The sequence below is a fragment of the Gossypium hirsutum genome, chromosome A03 (genome assembly GCF_007990345.1).
Source record: "Gossypium hirsutum isolate 1008001.06 chromosome A03, Gossypium_hirsutum_v2.1, whole genome shotgun sequence".
NCBI classification, from domain to species: domain Eukaryota; kingdom Viridiplantae; phylum Streptophyta; class Magnoliopsida; order Malvales; family Malvaceae; genus Gossypium; species Gossypium hirsutum.
In genome coordinates this window covers 4,353,759-4,377,709 of record NC_053426.1, presented here as the reverse complement: position 1 = coordinate 4,377,709, position 23,951 = coordinate 4,353,759, and the positions used below count along the sequence as shown (strand labels likewise).

At 32.2% G+C, this 23,951-nt stretch overlaps 2 protein-coding genes and 1 non-coding gene across 3 annotated transcripts; 1 reads left to right on the top strand and 2 right to left on the bottom strand.

Annotated features, from left to right (window-relative positions):
• Positions 1–1,618: 1,618 nt before the first annotated feature.
• On the bottom strand, positions 1,619–4,367 carry LOC107963814 (probable receptor-like serine/threonine-protein kinase At5g57670). The gene is made up of 7 exons (XM_041106237.1): positions 3,881–4,367; positions 3,531–3,785; positions 3,256–3,413; positions 3,091–3,170; positions 2,874–3,009; positions 2,634–2,783; positions 1,619–1,946 (listed from the first exon to the last, which is right to left on the bottom strand). Exons 1-7 carry the CDS (start codon positions 4,092–4,094, stop codon positions 1,770–1,772), a joined length of 1,170 nt encoding a protein of 389 aa, XP_040962171.1. The 5' UTR covers positions 4,095–4,367; the 3' UTR covers positions 1,619–1,769.
• An 8,247-nt stretch (positions 4,368–12,614) lies between these two features.
• On the top strand, positions 12,615–12,721 carry LOC121225390 (small nucleolar RNA R71). Its single transcript, XR_005923248.1, has one exon. It is a non-coding gene; the product is annotated as a small nucleolar RNA R71 (small nucleolar RNA).
• A 3,268-nt stretch (positions 12,722–15,989) lies between these two features.
• LOC107963813 (ribulose bisphosphate carboxylase small chain clone 512) lies at positions 15,990–17,147 on the bottom strand. Its single transcript, XM_016900294.2, has 3 exons — positions 16,783–17,147; positions 16,582–16,713; positions 15,990–16,432 (listed from the first exon to the last, which is right to left on the bottom strand). The coding sequence occupies exons 1-3, from the start codon at positions 16,927–16,929 to the stop codon at positions 16,208–16,210; spliced, it is 504 nt and encodes a 167-aa protein (XP_016755783.1). The 5' UTR covers positions 16,930–17,147; the 3' UTR covers positions 15,990–16,207.
• Positions 17,148–23,951: the final 6,804 nt, after the last annotated feature.

Genomic DNA, 23,951 nt, shown 5'->3' with positions numbered 1-23,951 from the left:
ATTAAATCATGGAAGCTAATTGCAAGGTTATTCACTTGGTAAAGGTTAGTTGTCAAATTGTTCCTGCAATTAATTTACATATGGAAGGGTTGATAGTTTGAGCACATTCCTCAATCACTATAACTAACTTACTTATTGATTGGATGAGAAAATTTATTGTCCTGGATCAATTTAAAGTCCAAGTCAAAATTGTACTTGAAATTGGGGCTTTCGCTTTATTGATTTATTCAAATTTAATTTTGTTTTCTTATTTCTATTGCAATTTTGTTTTTGTTTTATTTGATTTTGGTTATTTATTTTATATTCAGGTTTAATCCTTTTTCTATTTTTTCACATATTTGTATCAATTTTGGTCGTAAGAAATTGTAAAATTGATCAATCTGGTCTCTATCAAATCGACCCTACTTCATATATATTGCAAATTAAATTTATGTTTTAGGCTTAAAATTTTAATTTTGATGAATCCGACACCCACCACCTAGTATAATTTTGTTTGAACTAGGTTGATATTTAGATAAAACCCTCTTAAAATATTGACTCTAAAATTAGCATTGACCCAAAATTCTAAAGAAGTAATCAATTTCCTAATTTTTTAGTTACTCATTTATGATCTGTCCTCTTTTTCGGATTTTTTTTTTGTCAAATTTTGTAGTTATATTAAAAGAAAATAAATAAATACGAGTATATATATTCAATACTTCTAAATTCTTATTCTAAGAGTATTAAGAGAATGGTGCTTTCATTTTAACGTCCGATCGCATACTAGTGTCAAATAAAAGTTTTAAAAACTAAAAATCCAAATAAAGTAATTTATGGTTAGTAAGAGTTCAAATGTTGGACAAAATAGCATCCATATTTTATGATCCCTCGTTAACACATTAGTTGACTTTTTGTTATTTTCTTCCCCTCTATCTGCCATTTTTTCCTTGGTGTTTTCCTTGTATATAATTTTAATGGAAGCAAATATAAAAGTTGCAATGTTTTTCTTTTCCTTAATTTTCATAATCATATTTTTGGTAAACTATTAATTAATCACTAAATTATTTGCAAGTTTTTGTTTTGGTTACTTAATAAAAAAAGTTACAATTTAGTTATTGAATTATTCAAAAGTTTTCATTTAAGTCACTAAACTATTCAGAAGTTTTTATTTTAATCATTAGATTGTTGAGTTGTATTTTTAAAAAAGTTCATTAATGAACTTTAAGTGACGATTCGATGATCAGTATGATAGATCAATACCTATCAATGAATAGAAAAGCATGCCTTAGATCAAAGTCATTATGACGGTTAATGTCAAAGATCGAGAAAAAACTGTTTAAATTAAGATTTACAAATCTATGACATCCAAAGTTGTTTCATAAAAAAAAAACTAAATTGTATAAGAGAAAAAGATTAGTGTAGACTATGCGAACATATAAAGCCTATAACATGGATTTTAACATCTCAGTGACTTAAATGAAAATTTTTAAATAATTTAATGATTAAATTATAATTTTTTTAAAATTAAATAACCAAAATGAAAACTTAAATGATATAATTTACCCATATTTTTTTTTCATACAACTCAAAACTTTAAACCTAAGTTACTCACAACTCAACCTAAATCCAACAAAGTTAGTAGGTCCAATAGGAATCTAATATTGAAATGGAAGGTTTCTTGCCACAATTCACGCTAAATATTATATTCATAACTGCAAAATAGATATTTATATTTACATGAAGACAATTTATAGCAGTGGTTAAAATTTTGTTTATGATTTTGGATTATTTTAATTTTTTTCCCTCAAAGAACTTGCAGTCGAGAGAGAATCACCAGGTGAAAGTGAGAAAGAAGTGTGACATTCATATTCAAGATCCTCAAAGCCCCAGAATTCTTCTTGTTCCTCTTCTTCTGGCATTCTCCACCTCTCTTTATCAGTTTCCCCTTCCATAAGAACTTCCAATACCTATGAATTACCGTTAAAAAAGAAGAAGAAGAAGAAGATTTTGGTTGGTAAATTTGACATTAAGACATAAACAAATGTACTGATGAAGAAGAAATCCTAAAATTTCTAACCAAATAATCTAAACTATGGAGAAAAAAAGGGACAAAATGGTAAAAGGCTGGACTTCCTCATCTACACCACCCAATATCGTCAAATCAAAGAGTGTTCAAATTGTATTCCACGCTGGTGAAAAGGATGTCCAAATTCATTTACAGGCAAACATCCAAAAGGTTGAGAAGACGACAGCTGTCACGATTGTATTATATTCACATAATTGGTGTTTTTAAATACCCCCTATTATAATTTAATGATCGTTATTAGTGTGAAAAAATTTACCTAATAATTTAATAAAAAATCAAATGTTGCTTTGATTACTTTATAAAAATATTGATTTTTTTTTATTTTATAATTTCAGCCGATTAAGAGAGTGACACGAAATTTAAAAAAGATATTTGACAAGTTGGCAGAAAAATATTGCATGCGTAAAAAACCTTGGGTCTCAAAACACAACTAGACAGGTGGGTATTGATTGAAGCAATAGCTGGTTTGAAAATTATATCATCCTATATTAATAAATATATATGGAAGTAATTGAATTTGTTGGTTATCTTGGATGATTGGTGATAGCAGGAATAGCAGATAAAATACCTCATTCATGGGGGGACGCCAGGCTGAAGAGGCTCGAATGCAGAGGGATGCCGTGAATGCAAGACTCTTTAGCTGTGAAATATCGTAGGATCCTCCAAGCCTTGGATCTACCAATTTTTCCATCTCTTCACGTTTCAACAGTGGTTTTGCCTGTTGAGTTTCGAAAGTTAAACAAGGAATCTCATCCATTACTTTTTTCGTTTTTTCTTTTTTTTCAAAATTGGCATGCATTAGCATTACCCAGCAGTGCAAGCTTTGGTGAGAGGCGTCAACTGGTTTCCTCCCTGAAATCATCTCTAACAAGAAAACTCCAAAGGCAAACACATCTGTTTTCTCATCCACTGTTCCATGCATGAAGTACTCGGGTGCTAAATGCCTGCATCACCTTTACATCTTATTTTAATTCTGACCTAAATAAAAGAAAATAACAGAGAAAAAGGGTTGTTGAATAGGGTACCCAAATGTCCCTTCAATTGGAGCAATAGAATGGTGTGTCCATTGAGAAGGAAGCCATTTTGCTAGTCCAAAATCTGATATCTAAATTAAAACATGAATTCCGAAAAGAAAGGTCAAACTCAAATACACTACAGTGAACAACCAGAGCTTATTTTGATATAGGTACCTTCGGTTCAAAATCTGCAGTCAATAGAATATTTGAAGACTTAATGTCACGGTGAATTATCCTTCTTTTGCACACTTTATGCAAGTAATAGAGTCCTCTGGCAGTACCAATTGCTATCTTATATCTTGTTTTCCAATCCATTGGTGGCAAATTCGCATCTGCATCAACAAAATCTCAATGAAGAACATACAACTGATACTAAATGAAACCCAGATATGTGAAACATTTCAATCTATGGGGGAGAATCGAGAAAACCAAAATTTGGCATTTTGTACCATGAAGAAGAGAAGCAACGGACCCTCTGGAGGAGAACTCAAAGATGAGATAAAGGCCATTGTCGATACAACACCCTAAAAGTGACAATACATTTGGATGGCAAACATGACCAATAGTTCCAATTTCTGTCAAGAAATCCTTCTCTTTCCTTTCATCATTACAAGTTTTTGTTAGTCTCTTCACTGCAATCTCTTCCCCGTCCTTTAGTACTCCTTTGTATACCTCTGCATACCCTCCTTTCCCTACCAAATTCTCTGTTTATTCACATATAATCAAATGGAAGATGTTAAGCCATCCACAAGAAAATACAAAAATTTGAACCCAAGAAAAAAAAAATACTTGAACAAACCTGAGCTAAAAGCATTGGTGGCAACAAAAATTTCTTCAAAGGAGAAGCTTCGCCAGGAAGGTCGCTGAGAACGCTCTGCAACAGAAGCAATCTTAAAACTATCATTGTTGTTGTCTTCTTCGAAAACCCCATGTTGGTTGGCACCACCTTCTTCGAAACTGCGTCTTTTTAATGAGAATAACCGTTTCAAGTTGTTGGTCCGGATATACTTCATCGCAACAGTGAGAAACAAGAAAGGGAACTCTGTTTCTGTTTCATGCAGGAGGCAGGTAGCAACCAAGATAAGACAGGGTTGGGGAGAAAAAAGAAAATCTCAATAGCAGCTCAACTATCCACTTTTTTTTTTTTAAGATGACGGAGTTAAAGAAGAGGGAGGAGTCAAAGATGGGGTGTTTGAGTGGTTAGAGGACAATGGAGGTCGAGGAAAGGGGCATTGGAAATTACTTTTGTGGGTGATAATGGCTGATTAATAAATGTGAGCCAGTGCTAAATAGGAGGCTTAAATGCAATGCTCGGCATAAATGGAGGCAATGACATTAAAAAAAAAAAACCTTTTTTCCTTTTTTTAATTAGGTTTTTATACTCTTTTTTTCTAAAATGTCTTGTATAAGTATAAATTAAAATTTTAAAAGTTATTACAATCATATTAAAAAGTTAAAAAGATTTATTTGCACATAAATGTTTATTTAGATGTATAGATTGAATTTTACAAGTATTGAATTTATATTATAAAATTATTTGATTAATTTTGTTTGATAATAGTAAATTTTGATTTTTTTTAAAATTTATTATTTTATAATTTTAATCTTATTAATATAGTATTTTTTATTTTATTTTAAATGTGTTAGTTTTGATTTTCAATTGTTTTGATATAATAAATTTTATTATAAAATCTCTTAATCAAATTTGCATAAATTTTTTCAATCTTATCTAAATATATTTTCAAGTGTTACAAACTCAAAAATAAAATTTCTAAATTATTTAAGCTTTTTATAAAAGTTTATTGAGAACTCCCATGTCCTTTAAAATGTTTCTAAACCAAATTTTTAAAGGTTTCCAATATTGTCTCAAGATAGACCAACATCGAAGCTAAAAATGCTTCAAAAGAACCTTGTCTCGAGACAAAGCCAACACCGAAGCAAAGGTAAATTTCAAGGGAGCCTTATCTTAAGACATACGATAGATTATTTTGAGTCACAAAGCAAATTGTCTTGAGACAAGCCATTTGTGTCTTGAGACCTCTAGCTCTAACAGTCATATTTTGTTCTTCCTATCCTGAGACAAGGGGTTTGTATTTTGAGACACACTGTTGCAGGTTACATTAAATGCATGAAATAAATGCTCCCTATAACTATAAACTCCCTACAACGGCTCCAAACATCCAAAAATAAGTTAGAGGGTATATATTCAAGTCAATAACACTTGAGGACACAAAAGAAGAACATCCAAGTTTTGTAATTAAGTGAAAAACCTCAAATTCTTTATTTCTCCTTTTTCTCTTGTAGATATCTCTTTAGATACTTATTATTAAATCTATTTATTATTCTCATTTCAATTCTTTGAGAAAGCTTAGCACTTGTAAATACACACACTTTTGAGAGGTCTTCATTGCTTAAATTTTTCCTTTGTACTTGCTAAAAGATATTTAAGGTTTTTGAGGTATAAAACCTTACGTAATTTGTTAAGAGTTATAGTTGAGCTTTGTAAAAGCTAGATGGTTCTAGTTTACCACAAAAATTAGGGGGAAGGTTATATCTTAGTCTTGTGAAAAAATAGTGATTGTAAAGGTTATATATTTTCTTTGAAAGCTAATAATTCAAGTATAGTAAATTAGGATCGAACTACTATAAATCGAATTATACAAGCTTTTATTCCATTTTCTTATCATTTAGAAAAGTTTGTCGAATTTTAAAGGAAAATATCAATTCACCCTCCCCTTCTTATTATTTACAGGCCTAACAGAATGTTTTGGATAAAAGTTAAAAATAAGAATTTGAATATTTTAATTTTTAATAAAATGGGGAAATAGTTTATTTCAAAAAATAATTTTTTAAATAAAATCAACTTAATATTTTCAACTATAAGTGATAAGTAGTTGTCTACTTACTTATCATATTCAACAATTTTTTGCTGAAAATTTTATATTAAGTAAAATGTTAATATAGCTATCAAACACAATTAAATAATTAAATGTTGAAAATTTTGAAAATAATTTTTTTTTTACATTTGTTTGATAACCATAATAAATATTTACTTAATTAAAATTTTTTAAACTAAAAATGTTGACAATAACGTATTACGTCATGAGGCATGGGAGAAAGCTTGGGTTCAATCGTAAGTGACCCTATCCCTCGCCTTAAAGAAGTGTTGAATAACTTAAATATGTTGATAGTTATCAAAAAATCTAATTATATTTCTTACTTAATTTTAAGAAATATACTAAATAGATTTTATAACTTCAATCAGTACTTAATTTTTTAGTTGATCAAACAACACCTAAGTTGATTTAAAAAAATATATTCAAAATAAATTATCTATTTACTTTTGCTTTTAAAAAAATCAAACTTTCAATTTATTATATTTATTTTTTATCCAAAACTACTCAAATATTATAAAATATGATATTAGTAAGATTAAAATTATGAAATAAGTCATTTCAAAAAATTAAATATTATTGTCAAACAACAAAATTATATTCAATACTTGATTTTTATTAAATAACAAATAGTTTTATAATGTAAATGCAATAGTTATACAATTTTGTACTAGAAATTCTATATTTAGTCTTTTAGCACTTGATTTTTTTGTTTATCAATGAACACCTAATTTTTATGTAAAAGATTTAAAATTAATTTATGATAAAATTTTAAAAAAAATCATTTAAGTTTGAATAAAAGTTAAAATGATTAATTTATATTATTATTAAGACTTTCCATGAAAATAAAAGTGAATTTACATCTTTTAAACACACATACATTCATTATGAAAGAGCAAACTATAGGAAATCTTGTAACTTTAGGGTTGTGGATCCAATCCAACGGGCAAGCCCCATATAAAGATCATTTAGCAACCCAACCACAACCCACTTTCTTATTCCTAAGTGAAAATAAAAAATAACTATTATAATCACTGGGAACAAAGTAAAGAATGTTCGTTAATATTGTCGAAGACTCTCAAATATGTTCCAAATCTCTACTCAATCTGCTAGTGCAAAGCTTGTTTTCAGATTCCATGATGACTTGTTGCCATTGGTGATCATGTAGAAGTTTTAAGCCAAGCCTTAAAGTATAGGCTTTAGCTGCTAATATCGAGGAAGAAGATATTAGAGTGTTGGCTCCAACAAGTATATATCTATGATGATCACAAGTTAGGGAAGCTATTCTGACTTTTCAAAAAGTGGAGGAGAAAGTTCCATCATAATTAATCTTTAAGCTATCTTCTGATAGAATTTAAGTAAAATCTTGAGATTGAGGGAGGCTGACCCATGCTTTTGGGGGATTTTTTGAATTAAAAAAAAAAAGAATAACCTTGGAAGGCTCTATTTCAAACTTGAATTGAGTTTTTTGATTTTTTTTTTGAAGATTCTAATGTCACGGGCCTTCCAAATCACTTAGAAAATGAAGGTAACAAGATTAGGGCAAAGAATAGAATTTGATGATACACACTTGTCTTGAATAGAGATCCAACATTGTGCAAAGAATGGAAAACCTACAAGATTCGAGTCATAATGAAAAAGCGAAGCTTACCATGTTTCATAGGCAAAAGGGTAAAAGAATAAAATGTACTCGAGAGATTTAGATTATTCATTGCATTGAGGGCAAGAGGATGAGAAACTTCAATACCTTCTAACTAGATTTTCATTAGAAGCGGCCGCATTGAGAAAAGTGCATCATATAAAGTGCTTGGTTTTTGGGGAGAAATTTAAAATTTCAAATTGAAGCTCGTTCTTTTTTCTTTCAAGTTCAATTTGAACAACTAACATCATAAGAGAAGTCTTCATAAGATTTTCTAAGAAGATGATAACCCAATTTGATGATAATTGACTATTTTTTTTAATGATGCCAAATAAGTAAATCTATAAAAAAAAAAGGCCTAATCGATATCTGTTTGATTACCTCTACCCCATAAGTGTTGAAGAAAGAGTTGAATGTTTCAATTCACATTTCTCTTTCATTATTCGAGGAGAGATGTTTAACCAAGTGAAAACCATGATTCGAAGGTGGGGGCAAAAGAGACTTGGAAGTTAGGAAGTGATGGGATCCATTTATCCACCCAAATAGAAATAAGATTACCATTCCCCATATTCTATCGAAAGTCATTCTTAATAAGCATAATTCCCTCATTGAGACTATTCCAAGACTACAATGGGGTTCGAGATGGTGGCGTGCTAATTGGAGAAGAAGAATGAAAGTAAATCTCCTTCACAAATTGTTCCCAATAAATATTTAGATCTTTAAGCAATTGCCATTACTGATTCATTAGAACAATTGTGTTAATATCATGAAAGTTTTTGAAATCCATGTCTTTATCACTTTTTTCCTTTTCAATTTAAGCCACCTCATCCAAAGAGTTTTACAATGGTTTTTATATGTTCCACCTCACCAAAACCCACTTATAAGGGTGCTAAGTTCATTGCACATTGAAGCAAGAAGCTTGAAATAATGTATGACGAAGATAAGACTAGATAAAACAACCATTTTAATAAGAATTTCCCTTCCCTTTTGAGATAGAAGTCTTACTTTCCATTTTTAAACTTTTGATTGCACTCGTTTAAGGACGAAGTTGAATGCTTCTAATTTATTTCAACCCCAAATAGTAGGAAGAGAGATAATTACCTTGGCGATTTATGAAGACAACTTCCAAATAATGTTGAATATGGCGCTTTAGACTCATGTACATATTAGGGGAGAAGAAAATTGAAGATTTTGAGTGGTTAACCTCTTACCCTATTACTTCTTAAAAAAAGTTGAGAATTTTCTTTATAGAGTCATAATTAATAGGCGAAAAGTTGAAACTTAATTATAAATAATTTGAGCCCCAATTGAATATGTTCAATCGGTCCGTTCACTAGCTCGTTAAAACTATAAATAAATTTCATATTGAATCAAATGAACATTAAATGAATAGAAATGGCTCAAACATGTCTGGCGTGTAGTTAGGGACCCTAATATTGTTTTGTCTTGCAAATTCTTGAAATATTGGCCCTGACTCCTTCATCCATTATATCTTCCAATCCAGTTTAGAATGACTACTCTCGCCGACTTCTTGTTAAGCTTGAGTCAACCCTTGTGACGAAGCTGGTGTAGTCGTCACTTCTTGCTATCATTTGTTCCAATCTTTTATTTGTTTGGCTCAAAATTCTATGTACTGCTGGAATAAAGTATCGCCAATAATGCTCCGAGATGGTTTCAGCAACTGCTTGATGAATACCATAGGAATGCCTACTCTTTTGCATAATGTCGTCACTAAGTAGGGAAAGAACACTCCCACTTTCTAGCCACTAATACATTTCTTCATGTTTTGATGGATCAACTTTCCAATACACACCTACTTTTTTTACAAAATAGCATATGGTAAAATTGCTCGAAATGTATTAATGTTAGATACATTTGAAGTAATGACTATTCATGTACACAAATTGAATCATCATTTTGGCCTCTGGGAACATGATAGCTTGATTAAAGGAGGTTGGGGTACTAGTACCTAGGCGGTATTTCTATTCACCCATTCCCTCTGTTAATTAATTTATAATATTGTCCATATTTATGTCCCTAAAGTATTCCAAATCAATTTCACAGATAAAATCTTGGTCATAGAATGGAGCATCATAAAAATTACAAATAGATCAGAGGGTTACTTTAACTTCTATCCCTTGCACAAATATAATATCCCATATATGGTTGTCAGTATTTCTAAACTCGTGTCCTATAAAGATGCATAAAATTCTTGAACTATCAGAACTATAACAATATCTTTCAAGATTGTCCAAAAATGTTCCCATCTATTATACCAAAATAGAGGTCATATCTCATTACAACTGATCATTGACGGATCAAATCCCCTTTCTTGAATGAATGTCTTCTCTTAAAGTTCGTTAAAATATTTTTCAACATTCAAGTTCTCAAAACTAGAGGGATTTTTAACCGTTGATGGCTCTAATTCATTAGTTCGTCTAACTTTTATAGAAGGCATTATCATTAAACTAAAAACTAAAGCAAATTATCAAGTAAAGAAATTCAATGTAACAGTAGAAGTTCAACTTAAAAACCCTTAACCTCGTGGAAATTATTGTATTCCTCGATTCGTGTAGTGCCTATTGTTCCCTTGAGTGTTCTCGTCCTTTGTGGCACCAAGTATGATTGAAAGAAGAAAACTTTCCAAGCAAATGAAAAAGAAAAATAAAAGAGTAAATTTTAGGGTTTAAGGGGTTTAAGAGGTTTTGGGAAATTAAGGGAGTTGAAAGATGTTTTAACTATGGGTATAGTATGTATTTAGGTTAAAATAGGTTTTTTAATAGTTAAAAATCAGGTAAAGTGAGTTTTAATCCACCAAGTTGTGTGAATGGGTCGAGTCAACCCAGCAGAAAATTGCAGCGATGTCGCGAAACAGGGGTTTCGTGTCTCAACATCCCTGGCAGTTTACCATTGTCATAACACCAGGGTTCGATGCTGCGACACACTCTAGATTTTTGAATTCTTGGGTGTACTGGCTTTAATGTTGCGACACACAAAGTCTGTGTTGCGACATCGAAGTGATTTTCCCAATCTCATTGGTTCTGTCCTTGGTGTTGCGACACCGGACTACCGTGTTGCGACATCGATTCTGTTTTCACCCAAAATTCCAATTTCTAGAGCATTAAGGTTTTCATAAAAGATCAAGTTGATAAAAAATTAAAATCAATACTAAACAGTTAGCTAAATATACAATAATTTGCAAAAGTGAAATAACAATTCAAATAATTTAAGTCTTACTACCGGATTTTTCCAATAGTATCATTAATTCACAAATGGACGATCTTTCAGTTCTATCAATATTAGTTCATCATCCGTTATGCCATTCCACATTTGCCCGCTTATTCTTTTCATTAAACCTATTTTTTCGACTTGTATGAATTAAAGGAAGTGTGTCTTTTGACTTGAGAATGTTAGAAACAAATAATTCATTACACTGTTCTCCTAACTCCCTCCTCCCTTCCTTACTTGTCTGATGACCACATTTAAAAATTTTAGTCTCACCATTGATTTTCATGGTTAATTCATTTTTTTAAAATCAATGGTGGACCTAAAAGTGGCCAGAAAAGGTCTACCTAATAAGATCGATGTCTCTCGATCTTCTTCAAAATCTAGAACCACAAAGTCTATTGGGATGATAAAGTTGCATACTTTGACTAACACATCTTCCAATACACCTTTCGGATGTATTGAAGATCTGTTAGACAATTGCAGTGTTATCTAAGTTTTTTTAAGACCCCTAACCTGAGTTTTTCAAAAATAGACAGAGGCATTAAATTAATACTAGCTCTCAGGTCACATAGAGCTCTATTAAAATGATTGTTCCCTATCTCTATAGGAATAGTAAAACTTCTCGGGTCTTTTAATTTTTGGGGAACCTGTTTTGGAATAATAACACTACAGGAAGCACTTATATTAACTTGTTCATCTACCTTAATTTTCTTATGTCTAGACATAATTTCTTTTAAAAACTTGGAGTACTTAAGAACTTTCTTAATTAGCTCAATTAAAGGCAAGTTAGCGTTTAATGTTTTGAACAAGTTTAGAAAACTTACAAACTCATCTTCAACCTACTTTTGTTTTTCTTCTAGTCTTGAAGGGAACGAGATCTTTGCAACAATAGAATCTTTTGTCATTTTTTTCTCTGGTTTAGCTGCCGATGCAATTTCCTCCTCTGGCTCTGGTTCTTCTTTAGCCTCTAGAGGTCTTTCTTGAAGATCACCAGTATTCTTCATGTTTACCTCCTGAGTATGGTTTTCTAAACTACTTAGCACTTTGTCCGATTGGAGCACTATTGCTTTCACATGCTTCTTATCTTCCCTACGAGGATTATTTTCTATATTCATGGGAATACCTGTGTCAATTTGTATTTTTATGTTACCCATCATGCTCATTAGTTGGCTTATTTGATATTCAAGTTTAGTTAATGTTCTTGTTAAGTTGGCGTACTCAGACTACACCTTCTTTACGTCCGTTCTCATTGCTACATCTCTCTGTCAATTCTATCCTGAGGTTTTTGCAATTAAGGAAATTGATAGTTAGTCATTTTACCTTGATTCGAATTATTACCTCCTCATTGGTTTCCTCCCTATATCAAGTTCGGGTGATCTCTCCATCCAAGATTGTATGTATTTGAATAGAAATTTTCACCCCTATTTCCAATGCAGTTTACATCTTCAATAGGATTGTTGATATAATGGAAGAACATTTTGTCTCCCCCATATATAAACAATGCATTATTTACAGATTCTATACAGTTAAGTCTATCCACTAATTGTTGGCATTTGCTATCTTCTTGAATAGGTTTTATCGTAGCAGGTTTCTAGCTATATGTAAATTGTTCAATAGGCCACTGACAGGAGTTCAACGTCATGTTTTCTATCAATTTGTACGCATCCTCGTACGTTTTATTCATAAGGGCTCCTTCTACTGTTTCATCTAATCCAGATCTTGCATTTGCATCCAATCCATTGTAAAACACCTGCAATTGCATCTACTTAGCGAATCCGTGGTGCAAGCATTTCTGGATCAACATTTTAAAATGTTCCCAAGCCTCATAAAAACTTTTTCCTTCCATTTTTCTAAAAACAAAAATTTCTCTGCTTAGTTGAACCACTTTGCTAATAGGGAAAAGCTTCTGTAAAAATTTTCCAGCAAGCTCACCCCATGTCATAATAGAACCTGGTGCCTACGAATCTAACCGAGAAAAGACATTATCAGTTAAAGAAAAGGAGTACAACCGAAGACGAATAACGTCACCAGTGACCCCATTGTACTTGAAAGTATCGCAAAGTTAGAAAAACCATTTTAAGTGTTTATTCAAATCCTCTGTCATTGTGCCTTTAAATTGTATATTATTCTGGATCATCTAAATCATTGCCGGTTTGATCTTGAAATTATTGATTGTAATAGTGGCCTCGTTATGCTCTCATGAACCATGTCCAAACTTGGTAGACTTTAACTGTCACCATTTGGATCTCTAGCTTAATACGACACTGCTGGTCTTGATTCTAAAGGTTCTGAGGGCAGATTCTCTAACTCAATTTTGTCCAATCAGTTTGTGCACGGTCCTTTATAAAATTATTACCAAGAATCTAATGGATCGGTTGCGTATTGTCATGCAAGGCTTATCAAATAGAATCAAGCAAGTTTTATTGTTAGGAGGAATATGTCAAACAATATCGTTTTCACCCAAGAAGTAATCCATACGATTAAGACCATGAAAAGCAAAAAGTGTTGGATGGAGATAAAAACTAATCTTGAAAAAACATATGATAAAGTTCGGTGGGATTTTCTTGAAGACACTTTAGTGGATGCTGGCTTTCCTAGTTCTTTAGCTTCGTAATGTATTGTGTCACCTTAGTATCCATGAAGCTACTTTGGAATGGTTCTGTAACTGATGCTTTCTTTCCTACTCGAAGGATGCTGTAAAGGGATCCCTTGTCCCCGTATCTTTTTGTCTTAGGAATGGAACAATTGGGTCATATGATAGATCAGGCTATTGAGGAGAGGAAATAAGAGCCCTTTATGCTTTCAGGAAAAGGTCTTGCGCTTTCTCATCTTTTCTTCGCAGATGATTTGTTTCTATTTTGCATAGCTGACTTAAAACAGGCTGATGGGGTTAATGATATCTTGTCAATATTTTGTCAATTCTCTAGATATAAGATTATCAAACATAAGACCCAAATCTTTTTCTCTAATAATACACCAAAGGTGACCGCTTTGGCCATTAGCTAACGACTTGGTTTTTCCATGGTGACAGATTTGGGGAAGTATCTTAGGATGCTAATTTTTCACAAACGTGTGCCTCAAACATTTTTGAATTTGTTATGGATGAAGTGTGAGGTAAACTTAATGGATCAGATGTTTGTCACCTCTTTATGGCTGGTAGAATTACTTTTGCTAAATTAGTGTTGCTTGCTATCCCAAATTATTTTATGAGGATTGCTCGTATCCCGGTCTCTATGTGTAAAGAGATTGAGAAGCTTGCATATAATTTTATTTGGAGTTTACTTCTATAAATACGAAGCCAACTCTTGTTAGTTGGATGGATTGTTGCATGCCGCTTGGTGAAGGAGGCTTGAGAGTTCGAAGCCTTACCAAAATAACATTTTCCTCCTTAAGTTAGGGTTCCATATATTGGATAATATCGAGGCTTTTAGGGTTTGCATCCTTCACGACAAGAACAACATGTACGGGTTGATTCTGAAGTCCATTGAGCATACCAATTGTTCGTATGTGTGGCGTTCCCTTCCTAATGTTTGGTGTAAAGTTACAGAAGGTGTTGTTTGGTTTGTGGGTGATGGTCATTTAATTAATTTTTGGAATTATAGTTGGATCAAAGAGCTTGGCCCTCTTAAACTATATTACATAAGCCGGGAGAGGATTGATGAGACTCTTCGTCTATGCGATCTAGTTACTGACCATGGCAGTTGGGATTGGCAAGGTCGCAAATCTCTTTTGCCTCAGTCTATCCTTAATCAATTAACTAGATTGATGCCCCTTTACGACACTAGTGGGCCTGATACCTTCAACAACTTGCATGGTGTTAATATTTTGAACCCTCAAAATTCTTGCGTAAAAGTCTGGAAGATTGTTGCTCCACAACATGTACGAGCTTTCCTTTGGCTTTCTAGACGATCTCGCTTACTCACTAAGGGTGAAGATGCCGTAGACGTATGGTGATGATGATTCATGTGCACAATGCGGTGCTCCAATGGAAACTGCATTGCACGATATGAGAGATTGTTGTTTTCTTAGTGGAGTTTGGTGGTCCATCTTGCCAAGGGATCTTTGGAGCTCTTTCTTTTCATCAACGAAAGAGGAGTGGTTTAGTTGGAACTTTCACGATGAAGGGAACATTACTGTTGTCGAGGGAAGTTGACCACTTTGTTCTCTATTATTTGCTGGTTTTTATGGAAGAGTTGAAATGACTTTTTTAAACATACTAGCAGTAATAGTGAATACTTACTCTCAACTAGTTTTGCATGGGCTAGGAGTCTTGCAAATGCAAAGAGGAAAACTAGTCTTGAGAGCAACCATGTCACTTGGAAACATTGGCAAGTACCGCCTGAAGGGTGGGTTAAACTGAACTCTGATGGGTTTCTTATAAGCCACTTATCTCGCGCAGCTATAGGGGGTGATCCGAGGTTCATGTGGCGAACGGTTAGCTGGTTTTTCGATGACAGTTGGAACTTCTAATATTTTTCAAATAGAAGCAAGAGCAGTGGATGAGGGCCTTTTGCTTGCGTGGGCTAGAGGCTTTCGACACATAGAAGTTGAAAAGTTGAATGTGATAATGCATTACAGACTGAGTTTGTTGGAAAAGGCTATGATGCTGAAAATAATTTATTAGAGATGCGCTTGATCCATGATATTTGCAGTAGGAATTGGCATGTTAAATTTTGCTATATATAACAAGGGAGAGTAACAAAGTAACGGCTGCGGATTTTAATGACCCCCCAAGCTACATTCAGAAGCTGCTGGATGAAGATATGCAAGTGGCAATGGATGCTTTGAAGAATTTTCAGTCTGCTGGCAGCTAGGCTTCTTTAGCTTTTCTTTATTGTACCGAAAAAAATTAATTATTTTAAAAAGTGGGATTTGGGGTTTTGGACAGTGCGGGTCAAATTGTTTACGAAAACTACCGACTCCGTTGTCTCCTCGGATATATTTTCCTTTTTTTAAACAAAAATAAATCTTTTGATGATGAAAAAACACTAAAACTGATCGAGCTCTACAATGCTTCTCCTCCTTCGCCGTTGAGAATAAACCCAAAACCATGGGCTAATAAAATGTCACATCCACTTGTGTGTTAGCTTTTTTAAGCTATTATAATTATCATTAATTTTAATAAAAGTAAGTGCGTGCCTAAGCCATTATAATAATCATAGTTGTTTTAATAAAAGCAAACAAGTGTCCGAAACAAAACAACCCACCACACTTATAATCATCCACCGGCTGTCCTATTGTCATCCATCGAAAAGACAGAAGAAAGAGAGATCATATAGCATTATTCTACTAATAAAAAGGAATAGGAATAGATTGGGGAAAACCCAGTAGGCAGCTAGCTGCTGATCAGTCGGTGGTGGTGGTTTCAATTAGGTTTGTGAATGACAAAGGACATGCACTGACCTTGGTGCTTGTTGTCAAATGCCAGGCAACGGATATAAGCATTGGGGTATGCCTTTTTGCACTCGTGAATTTCTTTCAGGACTTGAGAAGAGTCGTTGCACCCAAACATCGGCAGCTTCCATAGAGTCCAATACCTCCCATCATAGTACCCTGGAATGCTGCTATTCTCCCTGTGGACAGCCCCCACCTAACATTATTAAAAGGAAAACCAGTTTTTAAACTGTTACAACGTTGAAAAATATTGATTCCAGGAATTAATCTCTACCTTTTATCATTTAATTAGACCTAGGTTAGCTGATTCTTAGAGGAAGTTACAGAAAATAAAATTATTATTACCTCATCAAATTCAAGACAAGGAATCCACCCTTTTTTCATCATGTAATCAATTTCCTTTGCAATCGAGTCATCTGAGAGAGGTGGAAGGTAAGAAAGCGTCTCAAACTTCTTGTTGTTGATTGGATTCCATGTCTGTTAAAATCACAAGGCAAAGTCAGATGAACCACATAATAATATTAGAACTGAAACCAATGACAGTACCTTCATGCAGTGGGTTCTTGAACCATTGGACACAGTTTTCCGGCTCCATGAAATAGAATCATTAGTTGGAACCAGCTTTGAAACATTGGTTTTCAGGCCAACAAAACCAGAACCGGCGATTGGTGATGCAAAGATTCCGGCAGACATCTGGGAGGCTGGATTTGGAGGTTGAAAGAAAATTGGGTAAGCTATAAAAGGACTGATTGTGTATAAATGATGAGTAGAGTAGTTTATGTTGAGGTAATGGACATGGGAATGGAAGGAATAAAAGACAAAAGGAGTTGGCTTTGATGCCTGTAAGCTGATGTATAGTTTGTTGAAGGGAAAGCAAGTTGATACTGAAAAGACGATTTGTTCAAAGACTGAAGGTATTTTTAATGCTCTTTAGCTTCGGTTTTATCACCAACTTCCCCGCAATTTTCTTTTACCATTTTATTTTTCACCACCCTTCGGCCGTACGTTTGGCAAGCAGTGAAAAGGGTGGGAAATTGCGAGCATTAGAAGCCAATGGTTTCCACTGAGCTGCTTGTGCTACAAAGTCCAAGACATTGGCACGGTCGCTTCAAAATAATTGAAATAGTGAAAATGGATTTCGTTTTAAGTATTTAAATTAAGTAGGAATTTTGAAGTCGATTTCTATTACAAAGTTTAAGATATACAGCGATTGAGGAAATATGAAGGAGAGAGTGTTGGTTTTTGTAAACCTCAATTCATTCATTTTGACTTGTTGATATAAAGTAGTTGAACTCATATAGTATTTAGTGACCAATGACATCACATTCTCAATGGGTGCATGAATACTTGAGTACCGGATGGCTTGCACTTTTCTGGGTGATTGTGAAGAAAGGCGAGACTTATGAATAATTTCTAGTTTATTGCTTGCTTGCTTACTGCCCAAGTGTACTTCCAACTTACCACATGTCTTCGCGCAGATGAGGGTATAACAATATTCCCCCTCCAGTTAAAGTCGAGAGGGGTGTTGTAAAATGACCCTTCTTGAGAAGCCTCGTTATGTTGTCCTTTCTTCATTTAACTACTTTTTTGTGGATGGTGACCTTATTTGACAATGAAATATTGTATTAAAAACTCTTGAGATTTTTTCATAAATGTACTCTGAAAATTATGTTTTTAGGGAATCGTGATAATGATAAACAATTGATAAGTGCTAAAAGTAACATGTTTTAGTTTCAATTTTAACATGCTTTTTGGTGATTATCCGATATCAATTGTGAATTTTATACCTAATCCTTTAAATTGATGTTTTAATACTTAATACAACATTTGAGAGTAAAAGGAGTGAAAAATGAGCAAAAACCAAAGCATTAGAGAAAGCTACAGATGCCACACGGGCTGAACCATTTCACATGGATAGACCACACAGCCGTGTAACCCACACGGGCGTGTAATAGGTCGTGTTGATTTCATGGGATTACACATTGAACAATACAAAATCGTAATTTTTAGAATTTTCGAGTATTTTATGATGTATATATGAAAAAAAATAAAAAGAGAAAAGAAAACAACTCGAAAAACACTATTGAAGCTGACTTTAAACCATAATTCCGTCAAAATTGAAGATTCTCAATTGATTTCTTAGGAAGTTATCATGAATTTTTTTTTATTTCTTTTGGTTATATTGCATCTTGGATATTTCTATTTTCAAACATGAATTGATTTTCTAAATAACTAGAGAGATGAACCCTATGATGGATTATGTTGTTTGATTTTTATTTTACGCAATACATTTTTAGTTTCTTGTTCTCAATTATGTTGTTTAATTCTTGGTTTAATATTTTTATATTATTAATTCATATTCGATGTGCTTAAATCAGTGGTTGAAAAATCCTGTTTAAAAAGTAGATCTTGTGTAACTGAATAGAGTTGCATGTAATCCTTGAAATATGACAACATAAATTTACTGGATTAGAGTCAAATCTAATAGGGGAATCTATAACACAAGTTAATGCGACAATAAGGGTTTTAATTAGAAAGAAATTCCAATTAATGAACCTATAGTCAATTGTTCTTATGCTCGAAAGAGATATTAGCATAATTTAGGGATTTCTACGGATCAAGGTGTTAAGTAAAAAAATTGCGTAATTTAGATTAATAGTAATAGATAAAATCTAAATAGCTTCTTTCCTAAGTATTGTTTCCTTTCTTGGTTTTTGTTATATTATTTTCATGCTTTTTTTGTGGCCTTCGTTAGTAATTAAATTAGTTAATTTTAGTTTTAATCAATTCTGTTAAATAATAGAAAGACGATAATTACTAGTATTTGTAGTTCTCGTGAGAATTATATCTTTGTTCATCATAGCTATACTATTAATTGATAGGTGCAATTACCTGAATTAGTTTCATGAACATTAAGTTTTTGTCGCCATTACCAATACTATAATATTAAGAAAACTTTATTTCTATTAATTTAGCCATTTTTATTTTTATTTTAATACTTTTTAAATTTAATTTTTAAATTCTGATTTTTCTTTTATTTGATTTTTACATGTTCCTTTGGTTTATGACTAGAGGCAGCCCATTGGAACCATTAGTTTTTTACAATGAGATCGAAAAAACTACTCGTAGAAATCACAAAGAGGTCCGACAAGCAAGGCAATGTCAACAGATTTTCATAAATGATCAAGAGCAAAAGGATATTACTGTGGAGATAGATAATAATCTTGTTAATCCGCAACTTTTTGCACTTCTTGTTCCTTAGACTATGTATGACTATGCTAAGCCCACTTTGATTGGGGCTTGTCAGACCGACTATTACTGCAAATAATTTTAAGATTAAGTCAAATACAATTCAGATGGTGCAACAATATGTTCAGTTTGATAAGTTGTAAGATGAAAATTTGAATGTTCATTTAGCTAACCTTTTGGAGATTTGTGACACATTTAATATCAATGGCGTTACTGATGATGTCATACACTTACGGTCCTGTGACACACACGATCTGAGTGAAGTCGCATGGCCTGGTGAAACGGTTGTGTGACCCATATGTCCTTATTATATACCATTATGAAAGCTACTCAATAAATGCTCATCCTTACATCAAAGTATACGAGTCATACATACATAATCTATCATCCATTTAGGATTAATGTATGACACACTATGAATGTCACAAGTGAATAAACTCAGAAACGGATCTAGGATCTATTCTAGTCGAAACATGTTCAATGTACTGGCAGTCTAGCTAGTCACATCTATGTCTCTATCTTCTAGGAGTCATCCGCTTCGATATCCATGGCAAGGTATCTCCCCACGTAGACTCGATAGGCGACATATTAATTTTTCAATCGATTTGTTCGTTTCTAATTATACCAAGGATGTGTTCATATTATCTACTAATATTTGTTGTCTTTTCGTTTTACGATCTGACCACATAATACCACTTATACTTAATTAAACATTATATAATCAATGAACCAATATTTACTTTCATTTTGCTTTGCATTCAAAAACCGTTGAGGACAATATATAAAGATATTAATGAAACTAATAGATATTTTATTAAACCAATTTGTTCAAAAAATCCAAGTACATATAAAAGAAATCACTACACTAATTAAGGTATATCCCAAAAGTTGGAAACTTAATTCTACTAAAGATTTTAATGAAAATTCAAAGGATTTTTGCTAGCATTTGTCTTTAATGAATGAGAGGGATGAAATTGTAAGATAATGGACTTTTTCTTCTCTTTTCTTTGGTTGAAGTGAAGAAGAAGGACGGAGAGTTTCTCCATCTTTCCATAAATATATCCTATTAATTTAATAAATAAAATAATTTAATTTAATTTAATTTAATAAAAAAATCTATCTAAGATTAAAACTCAAATGCCATCAAATCCAATGGCTCTAAATAATGCGAACATTTACGTAGTTTTCTTAATTAATAATTCTATAATTATCCACTTTGAAAAATAACCTTGTTGCCCCTTAGAATCTTTACAATTCATCCTTTGAGTGACTATTCACTTTTGGTGTAGTTGCACTTCTAATCCTTCTACTTTTTCCCATTAATTCAATTTTATCATTTTATATTTTAAATTCACGTTTTGACCCCTACACTTTTCACAACCTTACTATTTATTCTATACCTTGGATTAATATCCCTCAATATATCAGTCTTTTCAACTTCCTCGATATCCAACTATCTTCTCTTTTTTCACTACTAAATATCATTTTATTTACTCTAAAAAATCTACTCATGTATTCTCAAGATAACTCTACCTATGATCTAGGGGTTTTAAGGATGTTATACGGACTAATTTGGAAAATATTAAAAAGTGTAATGAAATTTATAAACAAGTGAATTTAAGAAAGAAATTACCATCTGAAAAATGAATCAAATAATAAGTAAAGAAATTAGGGAAATGGAATATAGTTAATAACAAAAGCAATATGAACATAAATTCTGAGTAAGCGCATGAATGTGACATATTAGTTAGTGAGAAAGTAGAAAAATGGAAGAATTAAGTATAGCTTTCTAAAAGAGAGATGAAATTCTATTGAAAAAGTTATATGTGAAGTGAATTATAAATAATATGAATTGTAGTGAAATGATTCATAAATAATTAAGAAAAGTAAAGAAGTGAAGTAATTAAAAGAATAAAAGTCTATCATAAGTGAATATGAGTGAAATTCAATAAATTAATTGTAAAGTATATAAGAAGTGAAAATTAGTAATTAAGCAAATGTAAAAGTGAAAACGAAAAGTGATATGTAAAGTTAGTGAAAGAATGTTATATAAGTGAATGAATTGATGAACGACGTGAAGTGGTTATGAAAATATGTGATATAGAAAAAAGTGACATGGAAAAGTGTATTTGAATATGGAGACCAAGTGTGATGAGAGAATAAAAAAATGTTCACAAGTGAATAAGATAATGTAAAGTCCCTAACAAACAAGGTTGAACTACCGGAATAAATGGCATGCCATAAGAATACCCTCAAAGCTCTTAAGTGTGATTAGCACTTCAAAGTGTGACCTGCACTATGATACAAGTGTGTGATTATCACTTTAGCATTCCAATGTGATTCCGCACAACCTTCTCTGTTCTCAATCATTTACTAAAGGCTAAGTGAAATAGGTGGTAAGCGAAGATTTTTAACTTTAAGTTATATTACTTTAAATGAAAAGATTGCAATATGAAATAATTGAATGAATGTGTTTAAAACAAACTTATATTTAATAGTAAGATAAGTATAAAGTTCAGATGAGTACTTACTAAGCTTCTATGAAACTTAAGGCATTATTTTCAAACAATTAAATTGGAGAAATAGATTGAGAGAAACGAGTTCACGCGTGGTAATTCGGGTCACATCTCATAAACATTGCAAGGTTTGTGATGTATGGACTTTAAATTATGGTACTAGAGTGGCATGTACTTAGGTATTCAAACTAAAATGAAAGTGTTCAAATAGATAGTGCAACGGCATAAAGATAAGTTGTGTTTAAGATGAAATGTTTTGAACCTTTATGGCATATTAGTTGGAAATTAAACATAAATGAGTTGTATAATGATTTGAATTATTTTTAAGAGTATTTTGAGGTCTATAAATGATTGAGGATGATTGTAAATGATTAAATTATGAATTGGTATGTTTTAAAGTGTCCTTAAGCTTGATTTTGGCTCCCTTGTATCCAAGTAACAAGCATAAACCTTAATACTTAGGGTGCCTTGCTCTAAGAAAATGTTGTTTTTAATCCTTGAAAGGATTTTAAATGACTTTAGAATGCTTCCGCTTCATAGTAGGATCCTTTGGAATGGTTTTAAATGTCATATGAGAAAAAAATAAAGCTTAAAACATATATGAAAATTGAAAAGTCTTATAAGTAAGTGAATGTAGCATCTCTTGCTGGAGTTAGAATCTAGACTCAAGGTGTTGCATCTACATTATGTTTCATTCGACTACTAACTTAAGCATCAAAATTTTCCTTAGAGAGAAGTCCTCTAGTGACCACTAATCGTGTTTCTCTCTTTATAGACGTTCTGAAGTTCCCATAGTTTGAGATAAATCAGATGTCCCCTTAGAGACCATCTAGTTTATTCAATGCATTGCAAAGACCTTGTTCATGTTTGGAACACCTTTTAAGACCATATTCTTAGTTGATATGCCACATCAGGAAGACTTGATCATGTCGAGATCATCCTACATAATCATCTTAAGGCTCACCTGTAACACTCCTTACCCGAGCCTAATATTTGATCCCAGTAAGAAATGTTACAAAGCTAATTTTCAATTCACAGTAATAATTATGACTCTTTTTTAGTTAAATAAAAAAAACAAAAACCTTGGTTCAATCATCGGTTTAATTGGTTCAACCACTGGTTCACAGTCTAATTAGTTCAAAGTCACTTTTCGAATCGATCCTCCAGCCAGTTCTCGATTCAACCTATTCGATGGGTTGATTTGGTTCAAACAACACTGGCTGCCAGGCAACTAAGACCTTTCATCACTTAAAAAATTTTGATGAATTTTTAAAATTAATTTTTTGTTGAGACTTGAATATGAACTTTAACCCTTTAATTATGAGTCATATTTAACTAAAAAAGGGATATAATTATGAGTGTGAATTGAAAATTAGCTTTCAATATTCATACTTCCTTCACCATCTAATTTATTAATTCTTTAATTTAAATATTATTCTAAATCATAGTTTATAAAATTTCTAGCTAAATCCAAACATGGTAAATAAGAGTTCAAAAAAGTACGTACTTTACTTTAGCTTGAATAAGTTAGTTAAGACTTCTTCTTCCTTCTTTCATTCTTTTCCTTTCTGTACACCACTTTTTCCATTTCCCTTCTCTTCCTCTTCGTTAAGAAAGAAAATCAAAATACATATCCAATATCAATGTCATATGTTTCTACTTAAAATAAACATGAATACATGATAGAAAATATGAGTTTTTCACCTTGTCTTCTCAACTACCTCTCATTCACTAAACTTTCTCTTGACTTCCAACCATGGGTTATTGAATTAAGAGGTAAATCTGAACTGGGTAGGTAAAAGTTTTGGAGAAATAAAGAAATTATAAATCAATATATAATTAAATTACACTTTAGCTCCTTCAAAATGAAAGATTTTCAATTCAATTCTCTTCTAAAAAAAGAAATTAAAAATTAATATATAACAAATTGCACTTTAACTCCTAAAAATA